The sequence below is a fragment of the Geotrypetes seraphini genome, chromosome 14, assembly GCF_902459505.1.
Source record: "Geotrypetes seraphini chromosome 14, aGeoSer1.1, whole genome shotgun sequence".
Taxonomy (NCBI): domain Eukaryota; kingdom Metazoa; phylum Chordata; class Amphibia; order Gymnophiona; family Dermophiidae; genus Geotrypetes; species Geotrypetes seraphini.
In genome coordinates this window covers 5,742,797-5,767,736 of record NC_047097.1, presented here as the reverse complement: position 1 = coordinate 5,767,736, position 24,940 = coordinate 5,742,797, and the positions used below count along the sequence as shown (strand labels likewise).

At 41.6% G+C, this 24,940-nt stretch overlaps 1 protein-coding gene across 1 annotated transcript in view; it reads left to right on the top strand.

Annotated features, from left to right (window-relative positions):
- The window catches only part of SNX1 (sorting nexin 1), a 76,980-nt gene extending 54,585 nt beyond the window's left edge, over positions 1 to 22,395 (top strand). The window contains exons 11-15 of the mRNA XM_033919470.1: positions 6,023 to 6,228; positions 10,756 to 10,899; positions 16,485 to 16,565; positions 17,756 to 17,827; positions 21,840 to 22,395. Coding sequence (XP_033775361.1) covers positions 6,023 to 6,228; positions 10,756 to 10,899; positions 16,485 to 16,565; positions 17,756 to 17,827; positions 21,840 to 21,890 — 554 coding nt within the window. The 3' untranslated portion in view covers positions 21,891 to 22,395. The remainder of the gene's footprint in view (positions 1 to 6,022; positions 6,229 to 10,755; positions 10,900 to 16,484; positions 16,566 to 17,755; positions 17,828 to 21,839) is intronic.
- Positions 22,396 to 24,940: the final 2,545 nt, after the last annotated feature.

Sequence of the window (24,940 nt, the reverse complement as noted above, 5' to 3'; positions counted from 1 at the left end):
TGTGACTTAGACCATTTAAAACATGGTCTAAGTCACAAAAACCCACCTAAAGTCACCAGATAAGCACTGCAAACACATAAAACAAACACCCGCACACTACCCCAGTGATCACCGACACCCCCCCATAAAAATATTAATCACACCTTTAAAATTCAGCCTCCAGACCATCATTACCTGGGCGCCTGGCATAGGAAAGCCTATTCCAGCACAGAGACGGCTTAAGTTGTCTTGGGAGGGGTTAGGGACCTATAGAGAGGAGGACCCATGCCCATAAGCCCCTGTAATCACTGCATTGATACTTAAACATGTGCACTCCCCTATACACCCCCAAAACCCTTTTGTACTGGCATATAAGTGGCTCCTGCAGCCATAAGGGCTATTAGGGTGGTAGATAAGTGGGTCTTGGGGGATTCTGGAGGTGGTTTGGGGGGGCTCACCATAACCTATAAGGGAGCTGTAGTGAGGAGAAGACATGGCATCCTTTTTGTGAAGTTCACAGCAGTGCCTTGTAAGGTACCCCACTATTTAGGTGGCATGTCTGGGTGTTCAGTCCATCACTTTGCAGACCCCTCCCACGTCCAACAGGGCTTGTTCTAGGCGTTTTTGACTTGGACGAAAATGTGGTATAAAGATGGACGATTTAGCGACTTGGACAATCAGATCAGCAGGACGTATAGTTATACGATTTTTGAAACAAAAAAAATTTTGGATGTATTTTTCGAAAATGTGTCCTAGGCTGTTTTTTACTTTGGACGACTTGCGGCCTAGATGAAAACGGACTTGGACGTCCCTTTCGATTATGCCCCTTCATGTCATTTGCACTGCTATTCTCATTGTTGTATTGTTTAACTTAAAATTTAACATATAAACCTTAAAAAATAGGAATTTACAGTTAAGAGGAAGATGACTTGAAACGTAATTTGTTACATCTCAGGCAGCCGTGCATTAGGTTTTTCATACATTAGGTATTCAAACCAAACTCACAAACCGGGTCTTGCAGAAGTGTGAGATTTGCAGCTTTCAGCACCTCCCACGTTGTAAGAGGAATATATTGCCTCCTTCAATTTTTCCTTTTCCATTGAACCGTGCAGCGGTGTGTTTGTTCTGCTTTGCTTAATTTTTCTTTTTTTCATTGAAAGTTCACTTTCTCAGTGGCTTTGGTGCCCTAAGACCCCTTACTTAAAGGTTCTCTGCCTCGGAAAGGATGCAAGTTCTATGAGACCCGATTGCAGCTCTGCAGGACAAGCCTTTAGGTGAACCTGGGGAGCCAGCCTGCTGTGAGACTTCAGAACTCTGAGTCTGTTTCTGTGGGAGCTGGCTCACCTTCTGAATTTCTCAGTGGCTTGAGTGCAGGTTATGGGTGCCCTGAGTAAGAACCCTTGGAGTATCAGGGTGCTGGCTGCATATTTGCCACCCCCGTAAGCTTTGAGGTTTTGTGGGGAGGAGATCTTGATCAGAGTAATCTGACTGGCAGCCTGAAGATTTAAAAGTTTGGAGTCATTTTGGAGAAGTTTTCTGAGGCAGAAAGTCCTTTCCATCCACTTCAAGTGCAGGGAAAGCTGACGGGCAGGCACTGCACAGAACTGTTACATACAACCCCCATTATTTCCTATGGGAAAATGAGGGAAGGGGTCTGAAGTCATTTTTGAGGGTTTCTGAGGGTAGAATTCAGGTCTCCTTCCTCCAAAGCCCCTATTTTCATGTGTTTTGATTTTCAATAAAGTTGCCACCCAAATTTTCTGGTGGTGGCCATCTTGGATTTTAAATGATCTTTTTTTCTGAAGCCATTATATGCCTCAAAACCCCTCAATTTTTACAAAAAAATCAACAGGGATGGACTCCTCAGGATGTGCTAACATGAATTCATGTCATTTGCACTGGATTGCCAGCAGAGAAGCATCTACTGCGTGCCATGGCACATGTGAGGAGTGGGTTGGAGCTTCAGGCTCAGCCCCATCTGTGTCTTCCAGGGCTAGAGAACCATCCTGGGTCCAGGAGATGAAGAGAAAATCCTGCTCAACCCTCGAAACTGGCGACAGTGCAAAGCACAGGCGTGTAGAGTCCATGGAACCCACAAACATCACGCCAGAGGTCCATCAGGGGTCGGTTTTTTGCCCCTGTGCAAGGGTCCTCCCCAGAATTTGTCAATCTCAAATGGAGAACGTTTTCAATGGACCCATGTCGTGCTGCACAGTTAGAGCACGCCACAGTGTTTTCAGGGAGTGTCTTCACTTCCAGGGGCAAGTGAACTGGTTCCCAGTGCCAGGGACCACTATGACCCAGACTGGCTGAGTAGGCAGTCGGATTCCATGTATCCTTTATCTCAGGGCTCTGGATCAGTCCTAGATGACTCTGGTTCCACTTTTGGTTCCATCCAGCAGGATGCTTTTGTGGCCCTCGATACGCCGACTGTTTAAGCAAGTCTCAGTCCACCATTTTATTGCGGCTGCAGTTAAGGAATTGAAACTACAAGTACAATTTTCCTCGTCTCAGTGTGCAGTCATGAGCCGTTCCAATACTCGGACCTCCTTTTTTCCAGTGCATCCTGGAAATCACTGCTTTAGTCATAGAGCAGTGGGAGACACCAGAAGACTCTAAAGGTGGCAAAAGCTACGTCCAGGCTTTAACGCATGGCCCCAGAGTTTCATCAACTGTTTGATCAGCCAAAAACGGATTCTACGGTGGCTCCAGTCCACAGGCACACAGACCTTCCTAGTGAAGGAGGAGTGATACTAATGGATGCGCAGGATCGTAGGGTGACCATGGTCTTAAGGAAACAGTTTTGAGATGCTTTCTTCAGACCTATGTTCTATAAGAGCTGGAAAAGGAGGCCAATGTCTGAACCCCACATCAGCAACTTGTTGACATTCACGCCATAGAACTGGTCCCTGATGATGAATCGGGCCCGGGTAGACACTTCTTATTCATTGTGTCCAAGAATGGGACAGAGGACAGGAGGCCCAGCTTGAATCTCAAGGCAGTTAATGCATTTCTGAAGATCCCACATTTCCACATGGAAACAGACTGTTCGGTCATTGCGGCAGTGGCTCCAGGAGAATTCCTAGCATTGCTGGATTTGACAAACAGATATCTACTTATTCCCATCTTTCCGGGAAACATGATGTATCTGAGATTTCATGTTCTTCAGGAGCATTTCCAGTTTGCAGCTTTTTTCTTTGGATTGGCAACAGCCCCCTCGCCTCCCCCCATCTATCAATAAAAACAGATTTAACATAAATAGTCTAGAGCTTTGGACCATTCAGCTAGTGTTAAAAAAAATTCCAGAAAAGGCTCTAAAGGGAAATTTAGTACAGGTGTTTTCCAATGCTGCAATGACAGTACTTTATGTGAACAGGCAGAGGGCTACCAGAAGTATTCCCTTACATTGAAGCACAGATGCTCTTCCAGTGGGAGGGAATGTACCTTCAGGTTCTTTCTACTGCCCATGTGGCCAAAGTGGAAAATGTTCAAGTTGGACTTTCAGTTGTTAAGTCCTAGATCCAAGGGATTGGTCCCTATGTCAAAGGGCATTCCAGCTCATTGTGTGTTGCTGGGGCCAGACCAGTGATAGCCTTGACGGCTTCAGATCAGAACTTGAAAGTCTGCCGCTTTGTAGAACCAGGAAGCTTATGACTGGACATGCTAGTTCAGCCCTGACCAAGCCAGGATCTTCTTTGTCTTCCCACCTTGGCCCATGATGGGCCAGGTCGTCCACAGAATCACAACTTTTGCTGTCTGTAGTATGCAGGCCTGGTAGGTCTTCAGTGAGATAGGGGCCTTGAGCTCTTTCTTCATTGTGGTTTTCTCAGTCAAGGGCCATTCTCATGGAGAATCCTCAGCACTTTGGTCTTACGACATGGCTGTTGAGCGCAAGGCCCTAGTACAAAGAGGCTTTTCAGACATGGTCATTACCACATTTTTGTGGGCTAAAAGGCCCGCTACTATTGCGGCTTATGCCAAAGCTTGAAAGGCTTTTCAACAATGATGTGAAAGAGACCAGATGGAACCACTGTGAGCTCCTATTCCGGTAGTCCTGGCTTTTCTGCAAGCAGGTCTGGAGAAGGGGTTTGCGGTTGCTTCCCTCAAGGATCAAGTGGCGAGTCTCTCGTATCCAGGCACACAGTTGTTCGGTTTCACTTACAGCTTATCTGGATGTAACCAGATTTTTATGAGGTGCACTTCGATTGAGACCCCCTACTTCATCATCCCTTTCCGATGCTGAAACTCAACACAGTTTTGAAGGAACTTTCAAAGGCTCATACAGAGCTGTAGTAAGACTCGTCCCTTTTAAGTCAAGACTGTTCCTGGTGACAACAGTCTCTGCGAGATATATTTCGGAATTACATGTTGTCTTGTAAAACTTTCTAGGATCATGAAGGCAGGTGTAATCTGTGCTGTTCCTTTTTTTCTTTTGAAATTTATTTCCGACTTCCACGTCAGCCAGGAGGTTCGTCTACCTGCTTTTCAACCCACTGGTTAGAATAAGCAGGAATAGGGTATTACAGAAGCTGGATGTGCGAAGAGTTGTCTTTCTTTTTTTTTTTTTTTTGGAAAAGACCAATAATTTTCATCTCTGACCATCTGTTAGTGCTCACAAGTCAGTCCAGGCTTGTAAGGCTTTCATCTAAGGCTTCTATTTCCAGATAGATTTACATGGCCTTTTTTTTCCACATACATCACCTGTGTTAAGCTACTGCTGGTTTCTCTCAGTGCACACTCCACCTTTCATGAGGTTTTACAGAGTGTATGTGGCGGCTCAAGTGGTCACCTCCTTTGGAATCTCGGTGTTGCAGGCACATCTGTTCCACCCTAGACGTTGCCATTGCTTTGGTACATCACCTAACATACGGACTCCTGAGGAGATGTAACAGAATGGAAGATTAGGTTCTTAGCTGGATAATCTTCTTTCTGTTAATCTCAGGAGCCTGTACAGCCCGCCCTCTGTTTTCCTCAATTATTCCTGCTTTTCCAGGCCTGGAATTCTTCTCCTGCGAGCCAGCTGGCCTCATATAAGATTGTCCTGTTTATATAAATGCTTTATTCTGCCTCTGGTTTCTTTTGATGTTAATGCTTGTTGCATACAGCTGGTTGATTTATTATTGCTGCTATGCTTTGCATGTTTGAATGTTTATTACTAATTGTTCTTTTATAAGCAGCAGAACATAACTGTATAATGTTGGCGGGGAAGTTCCCCCATATCCCTTCTTTTGTGTTTTATTCCAGTGGTGATTGATTTTGCTTTGAGACAAAACTGAAGGGGGCACTATACTTCACTAACAATGTGGGAGGTGCTGAAAGCTGTGATTATCACACTTCTGCAATACCCGGATCACAGGTTTGGGTTGAACACCTAATGTTATGAAAAACCTAACGTAAGGACTCCTGAGAAGATTAACAGAAAGAAGATTATCCAGGTAAGAACCTAAACTTCGATTCCCCTGGTCATTTGCTTAAAATGAAAACAAAAAATATAATACTAGTGTTCAGCTGAGAATTTAACTGGGAGCAAATAACATTGTATGGCCTTGTACATCATCTTTGCTCTTCCTCTGAGGCTGAGTCGGGCACTAGCTGACTGCATCTGGGAGTGAAACTAGTAGGCCTTTTTCTGTGGCAGCATTCTCTACTGATCCTAGTGCAGAATAAAATATAGCATAGTAGACTTCTACATCTGAATACATAAGTAACATAGTAAATGACGGCAGATAAAGACCTGCATGGTCCATCTAGAATGCCCAACAGTGCAATGTTAGATGCAAATTTTTTTAAGCTCTAACACTACTTGAATTAACTTTCCTCCTGATAAAGCTATGCATGCTCCTACAGAATGTTTCAGTAGATGAATATATAATGTTGCTGTCCATTAAATAGACATGCCATTAATACACTGCTTACCTGCATAAATCGGTGATTGGCTTCAATTATCAAAGGTTTTCCAGTAGATTGTTATCTGGGTCCTATATATTGACGACTTTCTAGAGAATGATCTTGATGAATTGAACCATTATTCTGTCTTCCTTAGAACTGGCGGTAAATACAGCACTGTTTGCAAAAAGCTTGGCCATGTTGGGGAGCTCTGAAGACAACACTGCCCTATCCAGAGCTCTTTCCCAGTTGGCTGAGCTAGAAGAGAAGATTGAACAGCTGCACCAGGAACAGGCTAACAGTGACTTCTTTTTCCTAGCAGAATTGCTAGCAGATTACATTCGTCTTCTCTCTACTGTCCGGGTGAGGTGGTGAGCTTACTGTTAGATCAGGGGTAGAGAACTCCGGTCCTTGAGAGCCGTATTCCAGTTGGTTTTCAGGTTTTCCCCAATGAATATGCATTGAAAGCAGTTCATGCAAATAGATCTCATGCATATTCATTGGGGAAATTCAAAAACCTGACTGGAATACAGCTCTTGAGGACCGGAGTTCCCTACCCCTGTGTTAGATGATATTCAAGGCATCACTAAGGTTTTAATATTGATAATAGATTTTAATGAACAAAACACCTCCACTGAGGCAAAAAAAAAAATGTGTTCATAATACCTCTCTGCTTGATTGCTTTGGCTCTTCCGTTCTGTTTTTATACATTTTCTGTGATAACTCAGCTGTGCAAACGTATTTGATTCACCAGAAAGGAGACTAGTAGTAGCTGCTCTCTGAAAACAAGTGAACACTAATTTTCTATTCTAGCAAAGGACCTCTAGTTACGTAGCTGGAAAATGAACATCTGAATTTACACTATGTAAACATTTAAGATAAGGTGTTATATTGCATTCTGTTATGTCCCCTCCAGAGTCTATACAATAGGTGTTTATCTCAACCCACGAACTGGGGGCAAGATTCTCAAAACTTTAACGCAGTCGCTAAGCAGTTTTCCGGCGGTTTAGCCTGCACACATTTTAGCGGCAGATTATCTGAGGTTAGTGAGGTTTCTAGCAGTCTCTGGCAATGGCATGCAAATGGGCTCTTTAACATTGAAATGAGCCCTCAAGTGGATTCTTAAAAATTGCCGAGGCATTTTTGAAGAGCAGAATCTGCTTTTGGCAACAAAAAGCAGCGACTGGTTCAGGGGTGCTGTTAGAGTGCCAGCACTTGTGTTTTGACTGTGGCTAATGGGAAAAAAAAAAGTGTATCTATATATTTTTAGTGGAGGATAGTAAAATCACGCTTCTTTTGAGTTTTTGGGAGAGACGGGCATGTTTCATGCGCGCTTGTTGAAAATCAATGTTTCCTCTTGAGTGCGTGGGTCTTGATTAAATTTTACATTAAAAACAAATGACAAGCTTTACCTGAATTATAGTAGTTTTTGGAGAGAAAGGCATGTTTCATGCGCACTTGTTAGAAGCCAGCATTTCTTGTTGAGTGTTTGTATGATACCCTTGTCTTGTGTGTTTCTGACTGTGGGTCTTGATTAAATTTTGCATTAAAAACAAATTACAAGCTTTACCTGAATTATAGTAGTTTTTTAGAGAGAAATGCATGTTTTATGTGCGATTGAAAAAAAGTCAACATTGCTTCTCCCCTCCTCTCCCTTCCATTCGTCCAATAGTGCAGCAGGAGAGGTTTTTACGGTATTTTTCTGTGCAAATGTAGGAAATCTTTGCTGCTGTCCGCCAATCTTATTTGCATGCACAATTTTTTAAGAATGTCTCTGGTTTTTAGATTAGGTATCAAAATGGCTGTGGTAGCAGACCGTCACTGTGGGTTTTTGAAAATCCTGCCCTGCCACACACTTTTTTCCTCTGTCCCTTCCACATGGCCGAGGAACACAGAGCCCCCTACAGTTTTTATTTCAGCAAGTGAACCATGCAAAAGTGCTTCTGGTCTGCTCTGCTACTTTTCCTTATTTTCTCGCTTAAGCTTATCTTTTATATGTAAATCTCTGTTTATTAAAAGCAAACACAACTGATACAAACAGAACAACTCAATACTTTTCCAAATTATTCTGTGATCCATGGGAGACTTTACTCTTAGTTCTCCCATGTTACAAACATTTCAGTTCCCCTTCCAGAATCCCCATCCCCTAACCCTTTCCCCTTCCCCCTTCCCCCTTCCCCAACACAAAAGTTTGTCTTTTTTTCTCGGTGGCTTCAGTGCCTTGAAGACCCCTTTTGGATGGGTTCTTTTCCCGAGAAAGGAAGCAGTTTCCACAGACTGCAGCTTTACAGGGCAAGCATCGGGTTCACTTGTGGAGCCAGCCTGCTGTGTGCCATCATCAAAGCTTGGGGTTCATCCCTTTGGGAGCGAGCTTACCATCTGACTGTCAGAGGCTTAAGCACAGGCTGTATGTGCCCTGAATAAGAGCTCTCAGGGTATTAGGGTGCAGGTTGCATTTTCCTGCCCCTGGTCGTGTGGTGAGGTTTGAAGTGGACAGAGGTTTTGGTCGGGGTCCATCCAATTAGCAGCCCAATTGGCAGATTGGACCATTTGGAGAAACTTTGAGGCAGAAATTTCTTTCCCACTTCAGCTGCTGTGAAAATGTTGACAGGCATGGCACTTCACAGACTTGTTAGTACGGTACAGTTCCATTATAGGCTAAGGGAGAAATGGGGGGAGGTCTCCAGAATGTTTTTGGTGGTAGGGTTTAGATCTCCCACCTCCAAAACCCTATTTTAATCTCTCTCTTTTTTTATATATATTTTTTCAATTTATCTCCCCGGGCCATTTTTGGTGCAATTTTTCCTGTTGGCGGCCATCTTTAGATTTTATCAATCTTTTTTTCAAAGTCTTTTTTTCTGCCTCAAAACCCCTCTATTTTGCTTAAAATCGATAGGGATGAACTCTTCAGCCCCTAATCTATCTAATTCATATGTGGATTGTGCCGGACTACCAGCGTAGGAGTGTCCATGTGCTGCAGCATGCAAAGGGAGGGGCAAATGTTTCAGGCTTTGCTGCCTCTGGGTCCTCTAGGGCTGGGAAATAAAGTTAGACAGTAATTAAATAGTTTTTAAGTGTAGGTAATAGATTATAATATTAAACATTAATTAATTTGGCAGGGAGGTTGGGACAAAGCTGGTGATATTACGAGGAGCAAGAGAAGATTGGTTTTCTTTCTATTGAAGAAACCCCATTATGGGGAGATCTGCTCCATAATCTGAGGCTTGTCCCTCACTATATATAAAAATTCAATAAAATACAAATTGGGATATAGTCTTCTGTCCATCCTAGACATTGCCATTGCTATTGACTATGAAGGGGACTTAACAGAATGGAAGGTTAGGTTCTTACCTTTGGTAATCTTTCTGTTAGTCCCTGACAGTCAATAAGACTCGCCCTCTATCTACTGTTTCTCTGTATCTTCTGCCTTGGATGTTTCTCCTTTCTGGTCTAAATATCTTTCAGCCAGCAGATGGGCCCTTTGGGGAATCTTTATAACTGGCTTGGTTCCAGTTGGTGCTCATTGCACACAGCAGTTTGGTTCCATGTGTTTTGCCATCATGTTGCCTGTTTTTCATCTTGTCTGTTAATTGTTTTCTTACATATTGCAGAGCAAAACAGAATGCTTTTGTGTGGCTGGAAAGTTCCTCATGCTCCCCCTTTGTGTGTATGCTTTGTTCCAGTGTTATTCATTTGCTTTTGGATTGAACTGTAGGGGGCTTTGTGCTCCTCAGCCATGTGGGAGGGGCAGAGGAAAAAAGTGTGTGGTTTTCTACAAGACCTGGTTTGTGGGATGAGATAAAACACCTATTGTATTGACTTCATCAGGGACTAACAGAAAGATGATTACCAAAGGTGAGAACCTAATCTTCCATTTATAGCCTGCCTCATCTGACTCCAGGGATTGCCCAGAATGGTTTGATAGATTCATAAAAGTGCGTGGTAAATGACTCCCAATTGTCTGAGGAAGAAGATCATAGATCATTTAAGCTTTCCTCGTATCTCAGGGATTTTTTAAAACACTTGCCATTTTATTTTTACAAGGCAGTGGCACTGGGAATTTTTGCAAGTTCTAAGGGTGATCACTAGAGGAAAGTCATCTCCAGAACCATTCCTCAACTCTACTCCTTATGGCCAGCACTGGCTGCTCAGCAGCAGTAGCCATTGTCTTCCTTATCCCAGGATTAAGTATGTCCCCCTCACCTTCTTGGTATAATTTTAAAATATACTTGTGCTTTGTAGAGGGTTGCCAGTGCTGTAGCGATTCCTAAGGGCTGCCTGCAGCTGAAGGCATATACAGCAGAGGCCATAGGCAGCCCTTAGGAATTGCTGCAGCTCTGGCAACCCTCTGTGAAGCATAAGTACGTTTTAAAGTTAGACCAGGAAAGTAAGGGGAACACAAGAAAGGGGTAGAGGGAAGGGGGAGGACATGCCAGCACACAGGGTCCCAGGGCAACTGCCCTGTTTGCCTACCTCCCCCCCCCCCAAAAAAAAAAAAAAAAAAAACAACCCTCCAGCAATAGAAAGGTTTGTCATTTTGGTGGTTTGTAGTATTTAGTATTTTAGTAAAATTAAATTTTACAAATATGTTTAAAGATTAAAAGTGGAGCACTGCATTCATCATTCGGAATAAGAGTGTTTTTCTTTTGACATTTTCATTAAAGCTTTGGTCATAGAGATGTCCACAGAGCAAGAAATACTGTTTAAAGAAATGTGGTGTCACTTCTTTAAATGTCCATCCTAAATTGTAACAGCTGTATGAGTTGTGCAACTGGTACCTGAAACATGAGCTTTCTTCCATGTTAAGTGCAAAACTAGATTTAAAAATATTCTAAATGTAAGGGACTGATGTTTTTTTGTTGACTAGTCTTTCTGCTCTGTTGCTGGCAGGCTGCCTTCGATCAACGTATGAAGACTTGGCAGCGTTGGCAGGATGGCCAGACTATACTGCAGAAGAAACGGGAAAATGAAGGCAGGCTACTGTGGGCCAACAAACCTGACAAGCTGCAGCAGGCCAAGGATGAGATTTCAGAGGTAAGCACTTTATGATGGAGAATGGTTTTCTTCCCATTCATTTGGAACCATAGCTGGGATCTGTCACCAAGAGTTTTCATTGGCTCACCTGCCCTGCATAACTATTCTGGACATTGAAGCAGCAACCCTGGGTAGGGAGGTAGGGGGTATGAACTAAGATTCCTTCCTGAAATCCTATAATCATGTGCCCTGACCCTAGCCACTGGATGTGAATAGTAAATGATAGCAGATAGAGCAAAAGGATGCAGCCAGTTTGCCCTGCAGCAATTTGTCCATTTGTTTATAAGCACATGCAAATTCTCTTATTGAATACAAAATCAATACTTAAATTTCTTCCTTGTGTCTGTCACCTAGACCAGTTTTTTTCAACCTTTTTACACCTATGGACTGTCAGAAATAAAAGAATTATTCTGTGGACCGGCATCGGTCCGTGGACCGGCGGTTGAAGTCATGGGCCAGACCCCGCCCATCTCTACCCAATCTCCACCCCAGACCCCGCCCCCTTAATAGTACTAATTGCACTTTGCACGTCCCGTGCCTCATCTGGAAGCCTTCCCTCTGACGTTGCAACATCAGAGAGAAGGCCTCCGGTTCAGGCGCAGGATGCCCGTAGGAGCCACTGCCCGTGGTTTTGTGCACTGAATCAGTTAGGAAGAGGGAGCTGGCTCGAAGATAACGCCACATCGATCGCACCGTGGACCGGTGGTGGAAGAACACTGTTTTGAGCCTGATGCACGTGCTGGCCGGTGGTTGAAGAACACTGACCTAGACTATTAGAGTAGTACAGGTGCCTTTTAGGGTTGCAGCTATTGTTCTGTACAGGTTGCCTCCCACTTTTTTTCTTGTAGATCCATTGGTTTTGTGGTTGCAATGACCATGAATCCTCACCTCACTCAGGATTCATCTGTGGCCTGCATGGTAGTGCTGTAGGATGATTAGGGCTATGCAATTACTGATAATAAAATCTTGTATATCTAGGGGTTTATTTTATTCTCATAGCACTAACATAAAATGATCCCAGGTAAACAAGTTTTAGCTTGTCTATTCGTTTATTGACAATGACCATACTGTGCTAAAAGCAATTGTCTTTATTATGTGGTTCTTTACTACAGAAAACGAACTTGCCTGAATACAGGAAAAGCAAGGCACAGCTTAATTATAGGCATAGATAGGTAGATATTCATAGATGAACACAATAACACAGAAAATGCACATAAATAATAATGCTAATTTAGATTATGCAAAGAGATTAAGTTACTAAGAGCAAAGAACACCCAGCAAGGATTTGCCGCACACTCATGACTATTCTTTCATGCTTTGGGTAGGTTTATGCGAAAACAACAAGTCTCCCCTGACCCTTAAGGTAGGGTGAAGGGCAGGGTAGGGTGAAGGCCCGATCTAGCCAAGGATATAAAAAGACTTAAAGCGGTTCAGAGGAAAGCGATGAAAATGGAAGGGGTTTTGAACCAAAAGAAGTACAAGAAGCAACTAGAAGATCTCAACATGTATACTATGGAGGAGAGAAGGGATAGGGGGGATGTGATATACAGACCTTTAAATATTTGAAAGGCATTAATATAGGACCAAATTTTTTTCGCAAAAGGAAAATTGGTAAAACTAGAGGACTTAAATTGAGGTTGAGGGGTGGTAGACTTAAGAGTAACGTTAGGAAATTCTTTTTCATGGCGAAGGTGATGGATGCCTGATATGCCCTCCTGAGGGAGGTAGTGGAGAGGAAAACTGATGGAATTCAAAAAAGTGTGGGATGTTAATTAGAATATGAATGAGCAAACTTTCACAGTATGAATCCAGCAAAGTAGATGGTTTGGAGGCTTAGGATTACCAGATTTTCCCGAAGGAAAATCCAGACCCATGGCCATGCCCCAGGCCCGCCCAGTTCTGTCCTGTCCCGCCCCCAGCCCCACCCCCCTTAACCTGTTCATGCATAGGGACGGCATCTGCACATGCGACGCCACAGCGTTACATCCACACATTCACTTAATACATCCCGATGTCAAAAGCTTTTCAAAACCTGGACAAAGTGCTGGGTTTTGAAAAGCTATCCGGACCCCAGGGCATATCCTCAAAAGGAGGACATGTGATTACAGGGCAGACTGGATAGACCATTCAGGTCTTTATTATCTGCCATAATTTACTATGTTACTAACTGAACTCATGGAAACATGGCAGTCATACCCCATACGGTAAATGCACAAGTAGAAAAAAGTGAGAACTAAAAGATAGTCCTTCTTTGGGAATATACAATCTTTACCAGAGAATCACATAGCTTATAGTGTTATAGCTTAGCTCGACACGGCCAGTATTTTGACACAGAAACAATGGGCTCCTTTTACGAAGCCGCGTTAGCAGTTTAAACGCGCGCTAGCCGCTACCGCCTCCTCTTGAGCAGGCAGAAGTTTTTCGGCTAGCGCAGGGGTTAGCACGTGCTAAAAATGTGCATGCGATAAAGCTGCTAATGCGGTTTCGTAAAAGGAGCCCAATGTGTCTTCATCGGGAGTCTACAAATAAAAATGTGATACATCCATTTCTTTTTAAAAAAAATTAAATATACTGTATATATCTTGAATATAAAACATACCATTAATATACTGTACTCAGATCAAAAGACAAATACACAAACTCGAATGTTAATATCAATCTAAAACAGTATGTGCTATAACAAAAACCATGAATAAACTAATTTGTAAAATTAATATCTATCTAAAATGGTGTGTGCCATAACGGAAACCATTTCTAACAGCGTGTAATATAAAAGCCATATTAGTAGCTAAGGACTAAAAATGCATACCAATGCTATGATCTAGAACAAGCACTATCTCAGATGGCTTAAAAGTAAACTAGAAGAGAGAGAGCAAGAATGATGATAGAACAGGGAGATCCTACCACTATGAATCCTCTGAAAGGCTTGAGATTGACAAACAGTAGAAAAGAAACAAAATAAGTTCCACTAGAAAAATAGTAAAAATAACAAAATGCCAAGTCTGGCAACCCTACTATTACGAGATGTATTGTGGAGAACACAACACAAGTGGGGAGCAACAAAATACTGCATGTATGCTAAAGTTGAAATGTATAAATTACATGATTAAGTAGAAAATATAATTAATTTTATGAAATAAAATTTGTGTAGTAAAGTACAGTATAAACATAAGAAAAGGATGTATTAAGTCTCAATAAGTAAACACTGATAAAATCCCAACATATATACTGAAATGTGCTAGTATATGAGATCTAGCTCTAAAGGAAGGTGCTCCAATTCTCCTCCAAATTGAGACCAAAAGGTGCCACAGACTTCATTTAAAAAATTACTCTTTGTTGTTCTTGTGAAAGAATAAGATCCATGTCCCCTCCTCTTCCTTTTTGGTCTTTAAGGTTATTAAACAAGGTTCTCCAGTTTGGTGTCCCACTTTATTTCAATGTTTAACCAAGGGTGCACTAGTAATATTATAATAATAATAAGGAGAGTGTGGCGCAGTGATTAAAAGCTACAGCCTCAGCACCCTGAGTTTGTGGGTTCAAACCCACGCTGCTCCTTGTGACCCTGGGTAAGTCACTTAATCCCCCCCCCCCATTGCTCCAGGTACATTATAAAGATTGTGAGCCCACCTGGACAGACAGGGAAAAATGCTTAAGTACCTGAATAATTTCATGTAAACCGTTCTGAGCTCCTCTGGGAGAACGGTATAGAAAATTGAATAAATAAATAAATAAAATAATATTTCTGTTAATGCATCTTTGGTGTTCAATAATCCAGGTTTTGATTATCCATTTTTGGTCTTTCCAACATAAACCAGAGGGCACGGATATTGAATCAAATAAATAATGTTGCTGATATTGCATTCTGAATTATTGTCATAGAGGGTATTGTTTGGAAGTCTGAGAATAAGTGAATACTGTTGTACTCGGTAAGAGAACATACACTGCATCTACCACAACTGTGGTGTTCCATCAGAGATTCGTCTTGTCGTTGGTCATCAGTCTCAGATAATGTTAATGGTATAATTTTCTCTTTGAAATTTCTATATCATGAATATGCAACAACCAGATTGTTATTTTAAAAGCATTCATGATTTTCAAGAATATGCCAATGAGATCTGATGATGCAATTGAAAACCGTAGCATGCAAACAATATTTGGAGTTTTTTTTAATGGTTTCTGTCTTAAGAGTGTTCTACTTGTTTCATAACAGCCTTGTGATATCCTTGTACTATACATCTCTGTGGATAACCCCTAGAGTAAAATCTATTTGACATCTTTTGGCATGGATACTTTCCCAACATCCTTTTTAGTAAGATTCGAAGCAGAATTTCGTTTTTCTGCCATACCTTACCCTGTTGTTCTTAAAATCTCTCTTATTCTTGAATGTGCAAATTTTTGTTTCTCAGCTAAGGAATAGTAGGGCAACAAGTGTCCAGAATATTTAAAAAAAAAAAAAAGAAAATCAAGAGAGATGTTAATCTAATCTAATTTCCATCTTATATACCAGATCATTCCAGCAAGGACTGTTGCAGTAGGTTTGTTGGTTTTTTTTGTTTTTGTTTGCAAAATGCTAATAAAATACAATTCAAAAAAGAGTAGGCCTGAATTAACCAGGTAAACTGTGATCTCAAATTATATTGATGAACAGAGGAGAGAAACTAGATTTAAAAAAAAACAAAAATGGTTTTATAGAAAGCTATAAAGTCTAAAAGTTTTATAATATATTAAATTTGTAAACTCTGCATAATGCCTTTCAAACAAGATCCCAGGTCCTGTAAGGGTCTTAGCATTTAAAAAACCTGCAGGTGTGTATGTGTATCCTTGTTCCCTATACCTTGAGAGAGAGAGTGTGTCAAGAAGATGCTTCTTCAGAGGGTGGTGCAATGTGGTTTTCAGATGGATCGATCTAACGTCAACAGTATTGTCTGGTCTTCAAAGCTCATGCACTTTCTTGTCTTTTTATGTTGGTCCAATGAAAATTGTCAGCTTCCTAAAACTTCCAAATTTGCCCAGGGCCTACTTTCACATGTCCCCTTTCTGTTGCTTTATATCTTTTCTCTGTCTTTCATGGTTATCTGATTTTATGTCCTTGGTCACAGCATGAAAAATATCAGTTATACTCGGACAAGCAAATTTTTAAACATTGGTCTTCTCTGAAGCAGTAATGTGAAGGGGAGATAATGAACTCTAAAAGTTTAACACGTTTATATAATAGCGCTTTTTTTAGGTGATATGGTAATATAATTAAACCTATATTTTTCCAGTGCTCAGTATAATTCTCACTATCAAGAGGCATAAAAAGGATTTGGTAGATACTCCCCACAAATACTTAAAGAGATATGAAGGGAAAATTATTCTTTTATTGCTTTTCGTGGCATTTTCTACATACAGTGTAACACTAAGAATTTTGCTGCTATGACAGTACAGTTACAGTGTGTAACAAATTATGTAAAAATTCCATTCGTAAAGTGTAAGGTAAGACTATTTGAATCCATGACTATTGGGACAGCAGGATATCTTCACATAAGATTTAACCTGTGTGAGAATTTAATCTGAAACCTAACTGTACTTTTCCTCTTGTTTAGTGGGAGTCTCGAGTAACACAGTACGAAAGGGACTTTGAACGAATTTCTGCAACAGTACGCAAAGAAGTGATGCGGTTTGAGGTAAATCTTCAATACTCCAGCATAGTTTCTCTATTGCCTGCCTCTTACGTGTTTCTGGATACCTTGTGTTCTTTAGTTCCTCTGTCATTTTTCTGTTTTTTGATAAGACTCGGCCATTTTTGTGTTGGTTTCTTCCTCATATTCCTTCTATCTTAACCTAACGCACAATTTTATTTTTAAATTGTTGACCTCTCTCTAGCGTTAATGTTGCGAAGCACAAGATTAATTTCTGGTTTAACTTTTCCCTATCAGTTGTCCTTCCAAACTAGCAGGTACATTGTTTAAAACTTCATGTTTTTCAGTCACAATGAATGAACTTATCACTGCATAAGAACATTGTACCCTAATAAACCCCATGTTTCTTTTCCTTGCCCTCGACTTTATTATCTTTCCTTATTCTTTTTCTCATGTTTCGATGATATCTGTAGTTGCTAGTCTATTAGTATTTATCCCTTCCTACATTTTTATTATATTGTAAACTGCTTAGATCTGCTTAGATTTTAACCTTGGTTTTATATTGGTGGTATAGCAAATTGAACTAGATGTGACTGGTAAACAGATTTTCCTGCTTTCTGTCAAATGGAGTAATAGACAAGACCCAACATTGGTGTGAAAGTAAATAAAATGTTGTCAGAACCCCAAAATGCAGCTGCTGACCAAGATATGAAACAACTGGCACTTGCTCAAGGATGGGTGCTGGAATGCTATGAAGTTAGAACACAACAGCAGCAATGCCACATCTGCTGCTACAGATCCAAAAGAGTCAAAATATCCTAAAGCTTTTCCTTTCCCATTTTTCCCATTCCCCCAGTTCTTCCTAGACTGTTTCAGACTGGCATATTAAATCATGAGGTGCTGTATAACCTTGAGACTAGCTAGCACTGCTGTTCAGACTACCAAACTAAAGGCAGTCAGAAAAGGAGGCAGCCTAGGTAAATGGGTAGGGAGTGTGTGAGGATTGGTGTGAGGGAAGGAGCATACCCCACTACTCATTATGTGGGTGTATATTCAGGATCAATTCGAGGATTAAAAAATAGGAAGATTCCCCTTCCACAGTAAAATCACCAACTAGGGATTTGATAATAGCAATCCAGTGGTACAAATGTATATGACCCTTTTTTTTTCCTGTTACTCATTTCTGTGAAGTTATGTTTACAAATGTTATGTTTATATGGGGGGTTTCTTTGCAGAAAGATAAGACCAAGGACTTTAGAAACCACATAATTAAGTATCTTGAGACGCTGTTAAATTCACAGCATCAGGTGAGTGAACCTTATTTTTTCAAGTTACCTGAATTGTAATGCAGATTTAAGTTCATATGCAAAATGTCCTGTTTGTCTGATCAGACCAGTGTCTCTCAAACTGTGTGCCAGAGCACAGTGGTGTGCCCCAAAGAAATTCCGGGTTTTAGTAGGGATGGACCCTTCAGGCCTTGAGCATCCATGTCCCACGTGCAGCGGGGGAGGGACAGGAGCCTTGGGCTCAGCCACCTCTGGGTCTCCAGCGCTGGGGATCTGCAGGAAGCATGATTGCAAGGGAAGAGACCATTTCCAGAGCCCACCACAAGTGCATTGGATAAGCACAGGCTTGTGGTTGCTGTGGAGCCCAAGAGGACCTGCAGGGTTTCCCTGCCAGGGTCAACAAGACCCCCAGTATAAGGCTTCAGCCTGGATTTTGTGAGCTTTATATGGAATGCCTATTTGATCAGCCGAGGGTCCTCCATGTCTGTCCCAAGCATGATGGAGGTGGTGCACAGGAGATATCATCTCAGCGTGCGCACTGACCAGGTAAGGACACAGAGCTGTACCAGGAGGTTCAGTCTGACATTGACTGGGAGGATGGAAAGTCAAGTTTCTATGCCATTATTGGCCCAGGATACAGTTTCTCTGGCAAACTGGTTCTCGGCATGAGAACAGCAATTGAGAATCGGTAGTGGCCCTGAACCAGGGGGAAGACCTCACGGTGCACTGGCTGTTCAAAGCCACTGAGCTCTCAGGCATTATATCTACTTCGTTGTGAGAATTGAAGCTGGAAGTTACACCAGCCCCCTCATCACAATGATCAGTTATGAGTGGTTCAGTTACTCTAACCACATTTCCCTCACATCCAGACATCACAAGCTGGTCACGGATTACTGGGAGTCACCAGAAGGGTCCCTGTGAGTGGCTAAGACTGTCTAAGCCAATGGCCATGGATTTCCAGCAGCTATTTGTTCAACCAAAGGTGGATTTGCTGGTAGTGCAGTTCACCAAACGAACCTCCTTGCCTAGTGAAGGAGGTGTGATGTTGGGACCATAAAGTGAATGTGGTCCTGAGAGAATATGAAGCTTTGGTCTTAGGGATTAAGGCGGCAGCCGCAACTTCCTTTGTAACACATGCTTACCACACCCGACTGTCTCGAGGAGGAAGACCCCCAAATGCTCCTATCTTTGATATCAAAGCATCTGCTATATAATTCACTTGAGTCATGAGCAAGATGTCGGCCTATGCTATTTCTGCCTGGTGGATGTTCTAGATCACACAGTGGGCAGGAGATGCAGCCTCTAAAGCCACACTGAGCAGGCTCCCTTTTCAGGGGCAGATGCTATTTGGCAAGGGTCTGAATGGACCTGATTGCCAGTGTTACGGACTGTTTCCCTAAGACCTTGTCAAGACAGTAGACCCCAGATGGCTCAGGGTCCAGGTTCTCCAAGATTCAGTTCATATGTGGAAGGCCAAGCAGCACAGAGGCCCTTTTGGGGGTCATGAGGTTCAGTGAAGGCAGGAGACAGTAAGCCTCTGGCTCTCTCAAATATTGTAATGAATGAATATCATTTTTTCCATTAAATATGCACATTCAAGGTGGAGGGGTATTTTGGTTTTCTTATAAGTGCAAATAATGTGGAGAGGGGAGGGTTATTATATGTCTTTTTATGTTTGATGAAAGTCATTGTATATGGGGGAGGGAGGGTCTGAGATCTGAATTAAATTTTAATAGGATATTAAGTGATATATTTAAATATAAATTGATGTTATATGCTGTTGCACTTGTAAGTTTTAAAAATAAATAAAGAATATTTTTTTTAAAAGCCTCTGGCTCTCACCCCTTTCCAGAATCCAAGAAAGCACAAGGACAAGGGCAAAGCACCCCCCCAAGATAGGGGGCAAGCTGTCTGCCTATTGGTCGGTCTGGGCTTAGAGTGTCAAAGATTGTTATATCCTAGAAGTTGTTTGAGAAGGTTAGAAATTAGAGTTCTATGCCTCCCTTCCAGCCTTTTTTTTTTTTTTTTTTGTAGATTGGCTGGAGAGATCCCTCAGAGTCTGGGCAACAGTGCTATTGGATTTTCATCATGCCAAAGAGAAGCTCAGATGACTAGAGGCCTTTTTGAGACCTCAAGACAGTCGATGCTGCACTTTCGCATGGAGACTGTTCAGTTGGTCATAGCAGCAGTGGTGCCAGGGGAATTTCTTGCCTCTCTCAATTTGACAGATGCCTGTCTCCATTCAGCAGTAAACACAAAGGCGACTCGCTTTTACAAACAGATACGACCCTGGAAGCACAGAGTTGGACGTGTTAGTCCAACCGTGGCCAGAGAAAGGGCTCTTGTACATGTTTCCCCGTGGCCCATGCTAGGTCGAGTCATCCACAATATTGCGAGTCATCTGGGTTTGGTAGTCCTTAGTGGCATCCGATTGGCCCTGCAGACCATGGTATGTGGACCTAGTTAGCCCCAGAGGGATGAAGGCCTTAGATTGACAGTCCAAGTGGATCTTCACACTCTGAGACCAGTCTCTATAGAGAATCCAGAACTCTTTGGGCTTACAGCATGGTTTTTGAACAGGCTTCCCTGACAAGTAAAAGTTGCTCAGACATGGTCGTCACCAATCTTCTTAGAGCTAAGAAGCTGTCAATGGTGGCAGCCTATGCTAAGGCCTGAAAGTCCTTTCAGCACTGTTATACTGTGGATGATGTCGAGCCCTTATAAGCTCCGATTTCAATAATCCTGGACTTTTTGCAAGAGGTCTTTATTAAAAATACTCCATCTAAATAAAAAATTAAAAAAAAAAAAAAAAAAATACTCCAAGAAACATGGCCATGTTTTGCTTATATGGTTGTTTCAATGGCAAATTAAAATTAAAAAGACAACAAATAAAAGCAATTCATAAAATAAGACATTAATAATGAAATATCATTCCAAAACCTGTGATAATATATAATTTCAAATAATAAGACATTGGAGATAGATATAAATTTCATTTATGCTTTCTACAACTTAAAGCAAACATAATATGTATATAAAAAAATAAATAAAAACTTACCCAGCCATTTGAGTGACATGTGGTCACATCAGGCACATTCCTGTGTTCTGGGAATTTTTTTAATAAAAACTTTTCGTTTGGTATGATTCTTTGTTTTGTCACATGGTGGATCTAGTGGACCGGCTGCCGCCTTATTTTCTTACTTTTTGCAAGAGGGACTTCAGAAGAGCCAGTTGGTTGGTTGGTTGGATCGCTGAAAGTGCAGATAGCAGGCCTTTACTGTTTCCAAGCTCAGGAAAGAGGCTCTCTGGCCTCTCCCCCAGATGTTGCTGGTTCATTAAAGGGGCTCTTTGGTTTTGCCCTTCAGTGTGTCTCTCAGGCCCATCCTGAAATTTTATCACCTTATTGCAAGGTCTCAGTAAAGCTCCATATGAGCCCTTATGAGAGGCTTCCCTTCTGGATCTTGCAGTTAAGATGGTGTTTCTGGTGGTGATTACGTTGATGAGACAGTCTCCAAGTTGCAGGCTTTGTGCTGTAGGGAACCATTCCTTAAGATTATGGAAGCAGGGTTTTTGTTATGCACGGTTCTGTCCTTACCAAAAATAGTCTCTGCCTTCCATTACAATCAGGAAATCCATTTGCCTGTTTTACTCTACAGGGTTTAAGAAAAAGGATGTCAAGTGAGTGCTTCTCCGGTATGGAAGTAGTAGTACTTGCAGGAATATTGGAGTAAATTTTTGCAGATATTTCTTGTAAAGTTTGAGACTGTTTCTTTTAATATAGAAAGTGTGTTTGCCAGTTTTGAGTGAGAAGCCAGGTATCATTTGCTAATTTTAAATACCATATATGTATTTTTTACGTAGACTTTGTAAATTGGTTTACTGTTTTAGTTTTTTTGTGTTTGTACTTATTATATAACAGAGCTTCTACATCAACTGTATCTTAGGAAAAGTCGAATTGTTTTTATATAACTCACTTTGATCTTTTTAATATGAATGTATTATATACTTACCCTCCTCTTCTTTTTCTCTGCAGCTAGTGAAATATTGGGAAGCATTCCTTCCAGAAGCAAAGGCCATCTCCTAACTGAACCAAGCAAACCAGAGCATCCTCCTCCTGCCTTTTTTATACACTGTACCTCTTGCCTTTTAACACCCTAGTCACATAGCCTACTGCCAAACCTTTAGTGATTTTAAACCAAAAAGGAGAAAGATTAGCCTCATCAAGTTACCCATCCATCACCACCTCTTCTAACTGTATATTTTTCATTTAATTTCCATATATATTTTCTTAAAGAAATAGTTAATTGCTTTAAAGAAAAAAAAAAAACCAATTAGGTGGTGGGTTTCTGGGGAGGGGGCATTATTAATATATATGTATAAATAAAAAAATGTATATTTTTCAGGATGTGGTACAGGGGATCAAGAATGGAGTATTTGTATTACTCTTGCTAGTGCCATGAAATATTACATAATAAAATATTTAAAAAAGTAAAATGCTGGCAGTCAATATGCTGTTTATTGGTTTCCATTTTGTTGTTTCCCTATGCTCTTTTTGTTTGCAGAAAAAAAGTCAGAATGGTTCATGATAGTGGTGCATCTGGTAGTAATAGCATAATTTGATAAATAGTTTATTGGGCTATCAGCAGACTTTAAGGTACGGGCAAGTAAGATGTCAAATACTGACATCTGGATGAAGTTATCCAATAGAGCCTAACTTCTGAAAATTTTTTGTCTAGGGTACTGCCTTGCATGTGCAACACTCCACATCAATGGGGGTCCTCAGGTTTTCTTCTTGTGAAGCTGCCTAGAAGCATCCCTACTGCAGTAATAATAATTTATTCAAATTATTTGTCAGTCCTGCATGTATGTGAGCTATCTTGATCCCTTTTACAAAGCTGTGGTAGTGTTTCCCATATGGCAAATGCAACAAAGCTCATTCAATTCCTATAGGTTTCATCGCATTTGCTATGACTGTTGATTGATCTGCAATACAGACACTATCCTTTCTATTCTCTAGTAGATTGTAGTTATTCCCCTCTCTCCCTTATTTCTTACTATACTACTACTATTTCTAGAGCACTACTAGATGTACGCAGCACTGTACAGAGTCATGAAGGAGACGGTCCCTGCTCGAATGATACTATTGATTTACAAGGGTGAATCAAAAAGCTAGCAAAATGCAACATATGTACTCATACATTGCTTGTTGGATAGCACACCAGCCTTTAGTTGTGTGGCAGCAAGATTGCACCATCGAAAAACAACGTGCAGTAGTGCATTTTCTTTGGGCAGAGTGAAACCTGTAGAAATTCATTGTCGGATATTAATTTAGTATGGACATAGCACCAAGAATCAACAAAAGGTTTATGAGTGGGTAAAAGGTTTAAAGCGGGAAGAACAGGTGTAACTGATAAAGGTCATTATGGTCACCCATCAACATCACTCGCACAAGAGCACATTGACCAGGTGGCTGCCTTGATTATAGAAGACCGAACAATAACTGTGTCTCAATTGACTGCAGATTTGAATATCAGCTATGGATCTCCATTTGCCATAATGCTAGATGACTTGGGATACAGGAAAATAGGCACATGATAGGTTCCCAAACAGCATACTGATCTGCTCCAGCACCACTTGCTTTTCAATTGCTTTGCTGTCTGTTTAATTTCATCTTGAGTAAACAAACTTAAGAAACCCAACCATGTTTTATTGAAAAATCATCTGCGGAGTAGTCACAAACTCTGAAGAAGGTACAGTTTTCTGTACTGAAATGCCTGCAGCTTTGAGTCTTTTTTTTTTTTAAACTTACAGAACTGAATCTATGCTTTTAATAAAAGTTTGTGTTTGAAAGCATCACTAGTTTCCCCACTTGTTTTTCTTTGATCTACGTCTTCGTGGGGCACATCGTGTTGCTTTGTGTGCTTCCATGGATTACAAATGGAACCTACGTAGTCATATATTAGGCCAATACACATGAAACTCAGATCAAAATGTCACATAAATATACCTAATTACTCAGTTCCATATTAGCCTTAAACAACTGAATCAAATCAAACGTTTGACCAACCTGAAGCCTGATCTTTCTGACCACTGTCCTGGGCTGTTAGTGTTAAGACCCACTCCACATGCTGGTATTTCTCACTCTCCTTCACTCCCTCCCCTCTTCAGTCCATTCTCCTAACCTTGATCGCTGCCAATAGTAATATTGCAGCAATTAAAACAGGTTGCTTTGGGGCCTTCCCTGTGATGTGAACCACCTCTTTTGATGTCACTTCCTGTTTTCTGCATGGGTTAGGCCCAAAAAAAGCCTGTTTTAATTGTTGTGGTCTACTACCAACAATGATCGAGGATAGAATGGACTTCATGAGGAGGAATAAAGGGGAGAGGTGGGCTCTAGATCCAGGAGGATTGAGATGTGTTGCATGACCCAGGAGAGGTGCTGTTGGACCCAGGAAGGGATGGACAGGAAGTGTTTGCTGGATCCAGGATGAAGGAGGGGATGTGCTTTTGAACCTAGAAGAGATAGACAAGGAGACGTGCTGCTGGACCCTAGTGGAGGGGGGTTTAGGAGGAAGGAGAAGTGTCTGCTGGACTGAGGTGGGAGGGATAAACAGGGAGAAGTGCTGTTGGATCCAGGGGGGTGAGTTAGAAGGGATGGACAGGGAGAGGTGCTATTGGAACCTAGGGGGGGGGGAGGAGGTGGAATGGATGGACAGGGAGTGTACTACTGGACCTGGAGGGGAGGGACAAGAAGGGTCTGCTGGATTTGGGGAAGGGAGGAATTGACAGCGGTGCTGCTGGACCCAAGGGAAAAAAATAAGATAAACAGAGAGAAGTCCTGCTAAATGCAGGAAGATGAGAGATGGGAAGAGGTCCTGGACCCAGAATGAGGGAGATTGAAGCAGAGACCAGACAAGGGAAGGGAAAGATGCTGGATGGTAGAGAGAGACCAGATTTGGATGGGAGAGTTGGGAGGCAAGATATACTGGCTGAGAGAAAAGGAAGGGAAGAGAGGGGTGGGATAAAGGAGGCAGAGAAGAGATACTTTGTATGGAGAGAAAATAGGGGCAGGAACAGAGGGACAGAGTGCTGGATGGAGAGAAAATGGGAATACAGAAACCATGCTGGACATCA